The sequence below is a fragment of the Filicampus tigris genome, chromosome 14 (assembly GCF_054856515.1).
Source record: "Filicampus tigris isolate MCC_2025a chromosome 14, RoL_Ftig_1.0, whole genome shotgun sequence".
Lineage (NCBI taxonomy): Eukaryota > Metazoa > Chordata > Actinopteri > Syngnathiformes > Syngnathidae > Filicampus > Filicampus tigris.
Genome location: NC_141230.1, coordinates 19,124,504 through 19,137,583, shown reverse-complemented (window position 1 = coordinate 19,137,583; position 13,080 = coordinate 19,124,504). Strand labels below are relative to the sequence as shown.

At 41.2% G+C, this 13,080-nt stretch overlaps 3 protein-coding genes across 6 annotated transcripts in view; 1 reads left to right on the top strand and 2 right to left on the bottom strand.

Annotated features, from left to right (window-relative positions):
* LOC147136696 (activin receptor type-1-like) overlaps window positions 1-886 on the bottom strand; it is a 28,370-nt gene extending 27,484 nt beyond the window's left edge. The window contains exon 1 of the mRNA XM_086051567.1: window positions 544-886. The gene's annotated coding sequence lies outside the window, so the exon portion shown is untranslated. The remainder of the gene's footprint in view (window positions 1-543) is intronic.
* Window positions 887-4,795: 3,909 nt separating this feature from the next.
* On the top strand, window positions 4,796-9,211 carry upp2 (uridine phosphorylase 2). The gene is made up of 7 exons (XM_086050829.1): window positions 4,796-4,987; window positions 6,123-6,237; window positions 6,312-6,470; window positions 7,032-7,146; window positions 7,239-7,448; window positions 7,522-7,668; window positions 8,478-9,211. Exons 1-7 carry the CDS (start codon window positions 4,935-4,937, stop codon window positions 8,618-8,620), a joined length of 942 nt encoding a protein of 313 aa, XP_085906955.1. The 5' UTR covers window positions 4,796-4,934; the 3' UTR covers window positions 8,621-9,211.
* Window positions 9,007-13,080, bottom strand: part of LOC147136693 (coiled-coil domain-containing protein 148-like) — a 26,159-nt gene continuing 22,085 nt past the window's right edge. For all 4 annotated transcript variants that reach the window (XM_086050828.1, XM_086050826.1, XM_086050825.1 and 1 more), the window contains exons 14-15: window positions 11,800-11,934; window positions 9,007-10,660 (exon numbers count right to left, since the gene is read on the bottom strand). In XM_086050828.1, coding sequence (XP_085906954.1) covers window positions 10,517-10,660; window positions 11,800-11,934 — 279 coding nt within the window. In that variant the 3' untranslated portion in view covers window positions 9,007-10,516. The remainder of the gene's footprint in view (window positions 10,661-11,799; window positions 11,935-13,080) is intronic.

Here is a 13,080-nt window from a genome sequence, read left to right as displayed (position 1 = left end):
GCTAAAGATGCATCGATTCTGGTCCGTGCTGCAAAAATCCATCATATCAATTCATTATGCGTCCATAGGAGCTGCCAACTGTACTGTAAACCCCTTCACCCCATCCTCCTCCATCCCTGCAGGACTGTGCTATTGTGATGTTGATGATGGAAAAAAAAAAAGTACTCAGCGTGGGATGATGACACACACGCACACGATCACGCAGAAACGACCCTCCCAGAGAGAACCGTTTGCATGACAATGCACTCGCGAGTAGCAACTTGTTGCCAACTTTAAAAAGCCGCATTATGAAATTACAACCCTGGAAACGAAGCAGACTTGGTTGTTTTTTTGGTAAGTTGTTTGGCCTGAGGGGTTCATCCAAAAATATCTGGAAAAATAATAACATGCCGAGTCGTGTTAATGGGTACGTGACAACAAGCTTCGTGTTTTTACAGGCTTTCTGGAAGGCAAAATTCATGAAACTCCGTTTCCAAAAACTTCCCACCCACATATAAACATGGGGGGGAGAATCATGTCAAACTACGCCATTAGGACACTCACCTCGTAGGAGTTTCGTCTCAAAAGTGCTTCAAAAAGGGGTCGTCGAATGGAACGAGGCGTCCATCTCCCGGAGCCGTTCAGCGACAATAGCCAGTCTGTTCGCCCAAGTCCGAGACGCTGCGGCGGCTACGCGGCGCCAACATTTCCCCCACCCTCCCACAACCGCCACAACCACGTCCGCTCGCTCAAGCTTCGTCAAATTCACTTTTCACATTGCCTCTCCGGTACGGAAGAGACAAACTACGGACATTAGTATTCTCTCTTTAAAACGCGGTTCGCCTCTTGCGTAGCAGCCGTCTGGACTTCTCAAGTCAGAACGAAGGCGGCGAGGAGGGAGGAGGAGTAGGAGGGAGGGGGGCGGGGGGGACCGGGGACACACTAGTAAGATGGACTGACTCAAGCAGGAAGTATGCTAAAGACTCAGTTTCCCAGAATGCGTAGCGACACGAAAAAAACGGATGTCCGTGGTGATGGATTTCAAAATAAAAAAGCTGTTTGCGGCGCGAAGTTTCTAAAAAAAACGGAGTCAGAAATCACGCTAAACTGTTGTAAAACAAAGTACTGTAATATAAAATAAAAAAAATAACTTTCTTACCTCCTTATCGGCTATCCATGTATCATCACACATAGTATCGTAGTAGGCCTAAATGTCCATTGCAATTTCCATTTGCATCCATCCATCCATTATCCAAACCGTTTTATTCCCCCCAAAAAATCCATTGTGATTCTAGAATTGGGACTGCTACCATATGCAGTCTGAACACTTAAACATAGAGGGAAAATACAACTGAAATGTACTTCGTCAGTGATTATTTCATATACCACTATTAGACTAAACTAGTCCACATATTTCAGTCATAACAAAATTGGTCTTTTTTGGGGCAGGAGCAGTCAGTACGGTGAGCCTATTTGGAGGCACATCTGCCTCACACTTGAGAGGTCACGGGGTCGAACCCCCGCATTGGCCTTCTTGTGTGGAGTTTACATGTTCTCCCTGTACTTGTATGGCGTGTGTCCTGGTGATTCAGCTTCCACCTAGATTCCAAAAACTTGCATGTCAGAGACTCAGTTTTTCTCAAAGGATGTGAACGTGAGTGTGATGGGAAATGTGCCCTGTGATTGGCTGGAAAACGAAAGGAAAAGCACCATAGAAAATGGACGGATATTTTAAATTTAAGGCAACTATTTAACATCAGGCTTCTTATGAATGACAAACGTGGCTGTGGTTTGTTGGCCTACAGTTTAAGTGGATGAGAGATGTGAGACACAGAATGTAAATAGAGGTGCAAAAGCCATTAGAATGCAAATTCAAGCGGACTTTAAAAGTGTGTGTGTGTGTGTGTGTGCTCACCAGAGGGCGCTGTTGCATTTAATCGGATTCAGAAGACTACTCTCAGGAGTACCGTTCCAAAAAAATAAATACAATTTAAAAAAATAATTTATTCAATGATTATTTTTGTAGTTTATTTTACTTTAATTATATTTGTATGTTTGAATTATTGTATTACATTATTAGTGGCGTAAAGTTTGAAAGTGTACTTCCTGTACACATTTTGGACTGTAATTTTGTGTTGTTGCTCATTGCTTTGCTTTGTATTGTATTATTGTTGCACTTTGATCAGAAAAAAAGTACTAAAAAAATAGCTACTTCCCTTAACACATATAATGGAGTTAATGTCATGTTCTGTGTTGTTCTTATATACTGTTTAACCCAGTGGCCTTTAAATAGGATATTGTAGAGCTCGAAAATGTGCACGCACACAGTCAAGAGGTCGCAAGCCTCAGCTAGACATTGTTTGCTTTGTCTCACAGCTGCTCTTTGCCCTGTACCTTTTGGGAGATGTCACTGACCCGTCAGAAACCCCAAATAAACCTCAAACCAAACCCCTAATGACACAGGACTACAGACGACGACCAAAGAGCCCGCAAACCCCCGGTGCTACTGTCATAATATGTCCTGGCGGTCAAAAGTCCCGGGAAAAAAATGTACACAAAAAAAAAATGATTACATGAGGGGTGAAATCAACATCAGTCTATTTCCGGCACCAATCCCTTCTTCTGAGCACACAAGATGCCATTTAATTTGGTCCAAAAATGATGATTTGAGCTTCATCTACTGTGATGAGATTGGAGGTGTTGCATGGTTAAAGCTAAAACTGCCCTGCACCCAACACCTTTGAGTGAACTATTCTCAAGAATCATTGCCCGATGTGAACTATTCCTCACACAAAAGAGCTCTTCCAAAACCTACTGTTAACAATTGTTTGCTTGCATGAAGCTGGAAAAGGGCACAAAAGTCTACAAATGGAGAAAATTCTCCACGGTTGCTCCTCTCCTTAGCAATGGCCGTCCTTATGATAACCAATCCGTGAGCGTCTGCTAAAGACTTTGGCAAAATCTGGCACATGCGAACATCTCTGTTGACAAAAGATAAGCTAAAGTTTAAACAAGATTTGATGTCTTCACACAACATCAGACCCTTATCCCAACTGTGACATATGATTAAAGAGGCTTTGTGGTTTGGGGCTGCTTTGCTTTCTCCGGGACTGGACACATTTACTGTATATCATCCAAGGACAAGGGGAACCCCAAGTTCGTCAAGCCATTGCAATTCAAAATCATTCAAATGGAACTCAACTGAGGATGGGTGATGCAACTGGGAAAGAACTGAGGAGCGCAAAAGTAAATCAACTACTGAATGACTCCAGCGGAAGACAGCGCGGCCTCTGGATTGGCCTAACCTCAACCCCATTGAGATACTGCGGCATGACCTCAAGAGAGCGATTCACAGCAGACATCCCGAGAATATCACTGAACTGAAACAATTTTGCAAAGAGGAAAAATCCATCCTGACCTTTGTCTTTTTAAAAAAGTCCACATTCTTTTCCCACCCTGCACTGTGAATGTTACATCCAATAAAAAGGTGGAAACATAACTCTTGGGTGGTATTATCTTTAGAAAATACCAGCAATAGTGACTCATAGAAGTGTAATGACAACTGTGCTGGCTTGTCACAAAAGGAGCTAATGTTTAAAGTACTTATTGACCCTGCTGTTTTGCTAATCAGTAGCCAGAGTTGTGTAAAGTTCATACTCAATGTAAAAAAAAAACAACCAAAAGCCTGTGGTTAATCGTTGAAAGGCAAACTGTGTTGATGATCAGACACAGTGGCTTGGATTATTTCTGACAAAATACAAAAGGAATGTCTATCTCAGGCCATGTGGTAACGGCGACACAAACCCTTCCTGTAAGCTTGTCAAAACAATATTATGCTGGATCAAAATGACTGTAATCAAAATGGGAAATGCATGTTCGAAGCCATTCACCAAAGTGGGACACCCCAAAAATGCTTCAATTTGGAGTTCAACTAAAACGGCCTGGAAAAGTCTGCATCAGAATCCAAACAAAACTTGAGAGTTCAAAGCATACCGTCGCTGTCCTGTGAAACGACTTACGTCTGTTTTTTTTTCATTTTTCTTATTTTTATGAATGACCTTTCCGCGTTACAGACATCGCATTAACGTGAAAGTTAAAAAAAAATGCAAAATTGGACATACAGTTTTTTCACAGGACAGTGGCGATATGTAATTTAATTTCCTTTGGAGTCAGCCAGCCCCCTCTCCAAACATCACCAGTTGGTTCAAAATGCTATCGCTGGTCTCTTAACTGGAACACGTAAGAGGGAGCACATACGTAACTCCAATTCGGGCCTTCTTTCAATGACTGGAAATGCCCGATGCCAAAATATGTCACTGGGCACCATTTTAGCGGCGCCCCAAAAAATCTAGAAAACCGAAGTGGTGCAATTATCTCCAAAAATATATCATGTATTTACAAACAAATCTCCGAATTGACTTGAAGGGCCTTCAAAGCCATATAGGCCATCCCAAACTCAAACAAGAACACGACGCGAACAACGGAGTCAATGCAAATGTTCCATTTATCAAAAGTGATCGAAAAGTCCTCTGCGTCACAACAACATGAATTTGGTCTGGTTGCATGTTGCGCAAGTTGACATAATGCAGCCTGTCATTGTGTTTACAAGCCAGGGTCAACGGTTATCTGAATGTTCCCAGTTAAACTAGAATGTCATAACACGTTCGTCGTTCACGACCTTTTTCTGAGGGCACACACAGACACACCCACGCACACGCACGCACACACACACGACACACGAGACCAATCAGTCAAATAACACCCAAGCTCGGTTGATGTTTTTGTGAGCGCGTGAATGCTACTCCTCTCTTTCCCAGCCAATCAGCAGCGAGGTGATAGGTCACGACTATATCAGCTCTCTTGTCGTTTAGTTGAGACATCATCATCATCAGCAGCAGCAGCAGCAGCAGCAACAGCGATATTTTGAAAAGTTTGACTTTTTTTTTCTTGCACTCATGGCACCCATTTTACTGAACTCCATGGGGAACGACCACAGTGAATATATCAAGTAAGTATTTTTTTCAGTTTGCATGCTAAATTTGTGAAAAAACATCTTCAAATAGATTTTTTCTTTGTCATTGTTCTTTGGGCTTTTTATACTCAAAAACTCAACAAATCTTGCTGGTTCATCCTGGCGGAAATTTACTTAGGTGGGATTACCTCAAAATTGACATTTTGGCGCAACCTCAAAAATTGTTTTTTTTGGGGGGGAAATTCAGCCCTTGTATATTGTTTCCTTTAGTAACATGAAATTTGGTAGACATGCTTATTATGAGGAGACCCACAAAACAGTATCAAAAACAACATGCTGGTAAACACACTGCAAGTTTGCTATTTTGGTTTGAAGCGACCATGTTAAGAATCATTTTAGTAGATGTGTGTTGGCTTTAATTTGTAAATTCAGCCCCCATGAATCGTCTCCCTTAGTACCATCAAATTTGGTAGGCATGTCCATCATGAGTAGCCCCACAAAAAAGTCTCAAAAAGCCATGCTTAAAAAAACAAAACAAAAAAACAACAACAAAAAACTGTAAGCGTGCTATTCTGGTTTGAAGCGGCCCCCGTTTATCATTTCCCTTAGTAACATGAAATTTTCCTCCATGAGTAGACCCACAAAAAAGTCTCAAGAAGCCATGCTTGAAAAAACACTGCAAGTCTACTATTTTGGTTTGAAGCGGTCATTAGATGCATTTTGTTAGACACGTCTCTTGGCTTTTTTTATTTGAAAATTCAGTCTCCATATATACTTTTTCTGAGCAATATGAAATTTGGTAGGCATGTCCATCATGAGTAGAAACAAAAAAGCCTCAAGAAGTCATGCTCAAATAGACATTAGATGTCTGCTATTTTGGTTTGTAGTGGCCATTTTAGGGTCATTTTAGCAATTTCCAGAGATCCTTTAAAATGACCGACGACCAAATTCGAACCCCACATGTACTAGATAAATGGGCGACATCAAATTGAAAAATGCTTGCGGTTTTGCATTTGCGTGTGGGTTGAGCTTTTTACAGAGTTTATTGACTCCTGCTCACAAGAGTTTAATTTCTGCCAATAGGGGACCTGTTGGCAGAAATTATGTAATCATTCCTGTCAATTCAGTTCAGTGAACTAACATGTACCTTTTTTTTTTTTTTTTGCTTTAGACAACAGGTCCACGTGAAAAATCCCTACTTGCACACCCTGGAGGAGGACATTCTCTACCACTTCAGCTTGAGTACCAAGTCTCACAACCTGCCAGAGATGTTTGGTGACATTAAGGTACTATAGTCAAGAAGTAACCTATGACTCCGGATGATTGTGTACCGTCCTGATATGATATCCTCTCTCTCAAGTTTGTGTGCGTTGGCGGCAGCGCCAATCGAATGAAGGCCTTCGCCCAGTTCATCCACCAGGAACTGAAACTGCCTGGTAACCCCGCGGAAGTCCAGGATATTTGCGAGGGAACCGACCGCTACTGCATGTATAAAGTGGGGCCGGTGCTGTCTATAAGTGTAAGTATTCTACTCGACAGACCAGTGCTTATTGTGAGGATCCAATCATTGCACTAAAATGGGCCGGTGACCAGTCCGGGGTATAGCCTGCAACTTGCCCAAAGTCGGCTGGGTTAGTCAACATTGTTCCTTGACACCAACATGATGCCAAAGCAATATTTCTATTTCTACATTAGACATGGCTTTGGCCAGACAGTTCAAATGCAACCGGATAGTTGCTCTAATTAGTGTCTGTTTCTCATTAGGTGAGGTTGCCACAAGCAACTGGTGGCCCCAACCACAGATGGCTTGTCTCACAGAGAAAAGTGCTAATATAATATAAGAGAGAAAGCAATACGGTCTGCTTTCTTGTCCTTGCAATAAAATATTTATATGAGGTTATAATTAAATAGAACAGATTTTATATGTACATAGACATACATTATTAACAGCCGCCGGGAAGAAAAAAAAAAAAAAAGCGGTACATTCAATTTTTGAATGCCAAACCGCAAATAACTTGAGGTTCATTCATTGTACATAGTGTGCATGAGCATTCTAATGGCAAGTGTTTTTTTGTTTTAGCATGGCATGGGTGTGCCATCCATCTCCATCATGCTGCATGAGCTCATCAAACTGCTCCACCATGCCCACTGCAGGGACGTGATCCTGTTTCGGCTCGGAACATCCGGCGGAGTCGGTAATGACTTTTCCCGCTGCGCTTCCCCAAAGTCACAGCATTCTAAAAAAAAAAAGTCACTTTGAAGAAGAGTAACAGGTTACGATGTCCAGGTCTGGCTCCGGGCACGGTGGTGGTGACGGAAAAAGCAGTGGACTACTCCTTCCGGCCCCAGTTTGAGCAGGTGGTTCTGGGTAAGGTGATCACGCGCAGCACAGAGCTGGATGAAGGCGTGGCCAGCGAGCTTCTGCAGTGCTCCAGAGAGCTGCAAAACCTTCCCGCCGTGATCGGAAACACCATGTGCACCCACGACTTCTACGAAGGTACCTAGACGCCGCATTACCTGGCGTTTAAATGTCCTTGACGACAAAGCGGTGAGAATCCTCTGCTTGTCAGGTCAAGGACGACTCGACGGGGCTCTGTGCTCCTTCTCCCATGAGGAAAAACTGGAGTATCTGAGGAAAGCGTACGAAGCCGGCGTGAGGAACATCGAAATGGAGTCCACCGTGTTTGCAGCCATGTGTCGCGTGTGCAACCTCAAAGGTGAATTTTAATACAGTATTCGTCACTCCACGCTAAAGCTGCCGTACATGTCACATGACGCAAATACCTTTCCGACAGTGTTCGTCAAAACAGAGCATATTTATTATTATGTATTAAGTCTCATTAGGGGTGTACAAAGAAAGTGGTAAGGTCGACTCTGAAAATAGTGGGACAAAAATAACCGAATTATGAGTAAAAAAGGGACCAACCCCACTTGGGTTGATTTTAAATGAATAACCCAAAAGGTTGGGTCAAAATTATTTCATTTAACACCCAAATTTGCGGTAAATGAATAACACACAAAACAACACATTTTTGGGAGTTTATAAACTACTAAATGCCAAAAAATGGGTAAGAAAAATAACCCAATTATGGCTAAAAAATGGACCAGACCCCCCTTGGATCAATTTGACCTAACTTTTTGGGTTATTCATTTAACACAATAAGTTGGGTTAAATTACTAACCCACAAAACAACCCAATTTGTTTGAGGTGTTTCGTACAAAACATTATTTTCTGTATGTTTTTAAGGTACTCTATATACCCGTAAAACTGTTGGGTGAAAAATAACCTAACCGTAGTCAAAAATGACTGACACCAAAGTTTGTATCAAAACGACCCATTTTTTGGGTTGTTTTGTACAAAACAACCTAGAAAGTTGGATAGTCCATTTTTGTCCAAAATTGGGTTATTTTTGACCCAGCAGTTTTAATACTGGATACAGATCATCACACAAATGTTCACATTTTGAGCTAAAGTGAATTTTCATGCGGTGACATACTCAGTATTTCTTTTTTGCGATCCTACTAGCGGCCGTTATCTGCGTCACGCTGCTGAACCGCTTCGAGGGCGACCAAATTACGTCCCCTCACGATGTTCTGGTGGAGTACCAGCAAAGACCTCAAGTCCTGGTGGCCCACTTCATCAAGAAACGCCTTGGACATATCATCTGAAAAGTCCTTGTCCTTTCAACCAATGTATATAGATACGACTGATGTGTGTATATACTGTACCTAATGTTCATATGTGTTATTTAGACACTTTGCTTTGATTAAGTTAAATATGATGTAAAATGCATTTAACTTTGTATCGTGTTACTGGATGTGTCACAATTTGGTGCTGCTGCTAATAAGGATTTTACAAATGACCTGTTTCTCTGGTTGTTTGAAAAAAAAAACAAAAAAAAAACTGAATTTTGGATTAGTTGGTTGTAGACAGTAAATATATCTTAAACGGTGGTTAGCACATCCTCACAGGAGGGCATTGGAATCTGGGCTCTGGCCTTCCTGTGTAAGAGCTAGCTAGTCATTCTTGTCTTGTGTTCCTTAGCAAAGCGGGTTGTGGGACGGGACAGGCTCCAAAAAATTAAGAATTTCTTTGTTTCTATTTCACTTGTGCTTTTATTGGATTTGAGGATGGACTCGCATATTGTGCAAGCGACAGGGCTACAGGTCTCATTTTTGGACAAATATTTCCAGAGGCAGTGTCCTGATTTTGGTGCTAGCTGCCAATGTGATGTCAATAAAGTTTTCATTAGCATACAATTGCTTTCGGCGTATTATTGGACATGACATTTTAGTATAGAAGACTTTGCATTGCTTTGTAACACTGCCCTCATTCCTCACCACCAGAGGTCCCACTGGTCCGACTATTACTAGCGACTAGCGATGATCGGAATAGCCGAAGCTAACGAGGATAGCTGCTATTCTCATCCGCTAGCATCTTATCGTCATATTCACAGACCCGCGCAGACGTATGAAGACTGTGTCTCCTTGTGGATATAGTATGGGCAAGTCAAATATCTTCTTTAATTTGGACGATTGAGATACGGGTTGCTAATAGCACGCCATTAGCTGACTTCAAGCTTTAAAGTTTGATGCAAAGTAGTCAAGTGGACTAATCAGTTCAACCTCAAGTTTGAAATCCGTGTGGGACTGGTTGTCGATATGACAACGTCTATGGTTAGGATGCTTTTGACTTTTTATACGCCTGATGTAGTCTTCAAATTCTAATCAAGTTTGAATTGTGCCATCCACTGAATGGTGGACGGCATGTATGAAAAAGTTACGTTCCATGTCCTTTTAAATAAACATGAAGCAAACGCTTCTGCTTCTCGACAATAAAATTATACCATTGTTTCCATTTTAAATGAGACGCAACATACTTTTGTGGGATGAGCATCACAAATGGTGTGTTTACACTGCATAAAATGTTTCAAATCTCTTTCTGCTGACTCTTGCATTGAACTTGTGGTACACCCCCAGCTGTGGGCTGGCGGCATCTCCATCACTGGAAAAACGAGGATTGTCATCAAAATGCAAAGAGACACGGGGATGAGATTCTGAAAACAGTGGCCATCCCGTATTTCAACATTCTGAGGTGTTTCTCATGTTTTGGTTACCATATTTAGCTTTCCAGTTCCTCCACGACTACAACCAGAATACTAAATACGTTTATTACGTGAATACCTTTCTGGCAGCGTTCATCAAAATAGAGCATATTCATTATTAAGTATTGAATCTCATTTGAGTCTTCTATCTATGAGGTTTTGGATTGTGTGTTAGCATCAAACTAACGGAAGGCAAATTTGTATGATTGTTTTAAATACACTTTGGGTAATTCTCTTTGTGATCGACTGTGTACTTTAACCGGGAGTGGCATTAGACGGCTTGAATTCGAAGATTGTGTTATGTCAAAAGGGCATATTAATAATTCATTCATGTCTCTGCCGGAACCTTCTGCACTAGTTTGTATCATTTCCATCTTAAAGGCAATCATTTAACAAATGCAAAATTTGGCCAGGGAAAGAATGATTGTGGGATGAATAGCTCTCGCTCTCACTTGCTTGCTTAAAACTGGAGTTCAGATTTGGTGTCTCGTCGTGGTGGTTTGGGGGGCTTAATATGGGCCAGGACCTCTTGGGCGTACTGCGTGTGGTGCAAGCCGGCATCCCTCAGGGCCTGCTCGACCCGCAATCTGGGATCGGCGACAATCTGCACGACACAAGAAAGGAGAAGGCAACAATTCAAGTTTCACACTCTGACCAACATGCCGTGGTTTGCGAGTCATTTCATGCCCGATGAGTAATCGCTCATCTCTCACTGGTTGGCATTTTAGGGAAAAGTTTCTCCAAGTTAGACAATCATTAGTCATTGTTGCATAAGAACAACCACCACAGACTGCACCGGTGGCCTTGAGCTGAAGGCTGTTCATAACAGTCTGCGAAAATCAGGGCAAACATTGTTTAAGCCGCCAAACATCTTGCATAATAAATGCCGCTGCGCGGGTCAGCGATCACTTGCGGATGAAAGACAAAGCAACACATAAATGGCAAAAGATTGAAACAGGTGGTGCCTGAAAGTATTGGGAGCTCAGATATAAAGGACAAAGCAGCGATGGTTGGTATAAAAGAATAAAAAAAAAAAAATTTAAAAAAAACATGCTTTTCAAAGTGTCCTCTAGTTGGCGCCAAAGGATTTCAGATGGCAGCTTGAGAAAAAAGAAGAAAAACGCACACGTTTTAGAACCTGCTCATTTCAGGCTGTAAAGGCAAAATCGAACTAACATGGAAGGAACCCAGCGTGGAGTGGATATGAAAAGTCAACACACCCTTGTTCAAAAGCCGGGTTTTGTGGACGAGACCACGATGAATCAATTCAGAACTTTTGATTTTAATCGTTAATGTGACCTTCCAAACGTACAACTCAATTGAAAAAAAGAAAGAAGAAATCGAGAGTGGGTCTTGGAATAAGCCACTCAGATAATGTGGTTGGAAAAGTGTGCCTCTTAAAACTGTGGATGTGTCTGTATTCACAAATAACCAATCACATTTAAAGTCATGTTAAATGGGTCGAAGCACACAAGTGCCACAATATAAAGTGCCTCTGATTGACCCAAAAATAAAGTTCAGCCATTCTTGAAAGCTTTCCCCGAAGTCGTGCTGTTTATAGCTCACATACATTAGTGGTGCACTCGACAAACAGTTGGGTCAAAAAGAACCCAAATTAGATTAAAAAGGATCCAAGCCAACCTTTTGGGGTATTCAATTAACCTCAAAACGTTTGTTCAAATGAATAACCTACAAAACAATTATCCCACACTTTGTTCTAATCCCTACAAAGACAAGTTTCACCTGGGCGTCCGTGTACGTGTGGAGTCCAAAGAGCGGCTTCTGGATATCAATTTCTCTGACGGTCAAGTGTCGATTCCGCCAAGACTGAGTGCCTCCCATCATCCTGTCTGCGTCTGACTCTGCCACCACGGCAACCTGAGGTCAACAGAATTTACATTTAAAGTGGCAGAAATGAGCACAGCATTAGCTGCACTTCCACAATCTAATAGAACAAGTCTTTGACAATAATGCTCAGTTTTGACCGATGCTGTAAGAGAAGCAATTCCTTCTAATGTTCGACTACTAATTCTTTGCATTCACTGGCATAATATATGCAAATTACTATAGAAAAAAAAAAAAAGTGGAAATTATTTTTGAAATCACCGATATACATCCTTATATAAATATGTTAGATTTAATTGTGTCTATAAATATGCATTAAAATCTATAAAATTAAAAAAAAATCTTGATTGTCATACTGAATCCACTTGGTCTAGTTAGAATTATTTACTTCATAGTAATTCATCCATCCATCCATCATCTGAGCCGCTTTATCAAATTTTATTATGTCAGTATAGTATGTGCAGTAACAAAACCTGTTTTTTTTTTTTTTACAAAGATAGTGATGATAGGCTTAGGCGTAATGAATCTGCCAGAGAGATATTGATTTAACAATGTTACGTTCATTATTGTGGCAGTAATTGTCAGTGACGATTTAAATTGGTTCCCCTGGAGCCAAAAAGGGCAACCGTAATGTTAGGAAAAAAAACCCCCCACTCATTATGGTGGTCAAACTGAAATTGGTTCATTTCAGATGGCAGCGTGTTGTGACAACATCTCGGCATATCCAATTGGAGAGATTGTGGCGGAGTGATTTCAGAGTGACAACGGAAAGAGACTGTGGCTGCAATTGTAATTTGGGCAGTGATAACTGATAACCGTGAAAAAGGAGCAAAAAAAGTTATTAGCACGGCGCCCCAGTTTCTGGCTGTGTGTGCCAATGACAAAGTGCCTTGTTAGCATTAACTACCTGTTGCTCCAGAATGCGTTCTTAGAGTGTTTTCCTTTGTCTTCCAGATTAAGATCTTAATACAGGAAGTGAAATGTCAAATTACTTTATTTTTTGTCAAAATGGAAATGACATTTTACATCATTTTTTTTTGTATTTTAGTTGAGGCCTGAGTGACCTCAATAAATGACCTGACAATTGTTTTTTTTTTTTTTTTTTTTGCTGCTCTTCATCATTTGATTTGTGTGCCCCTGCAGCAGATATTTTCTGACAGTGAGTACAGATGCATCACT

Bases quoted from the DNA above. Each gene is read 5' to 3' on its own strand.
- upp2 (XM_086050829.1), top strand. From the start codon at position 4,935: ATGGCACCCATTTTACTGAACTCCATGGGGAACGACCACAGTGAATAT. The intron at 6,238-6,311 runs GTACTATAGTCA...CTCTCTCTCAAG, and splicing joins AGATGTTTGGTGACATTAAG to TTTGTGTGCGTTGGCGGCAG. The intron at 7,669-8,477 runs GTGAATTTTAAT...CGATCCTACTAG, and splicing joins TCGCGTGTGCAACCTCAAAG to CGGCCGTTATCTGCGTCACG.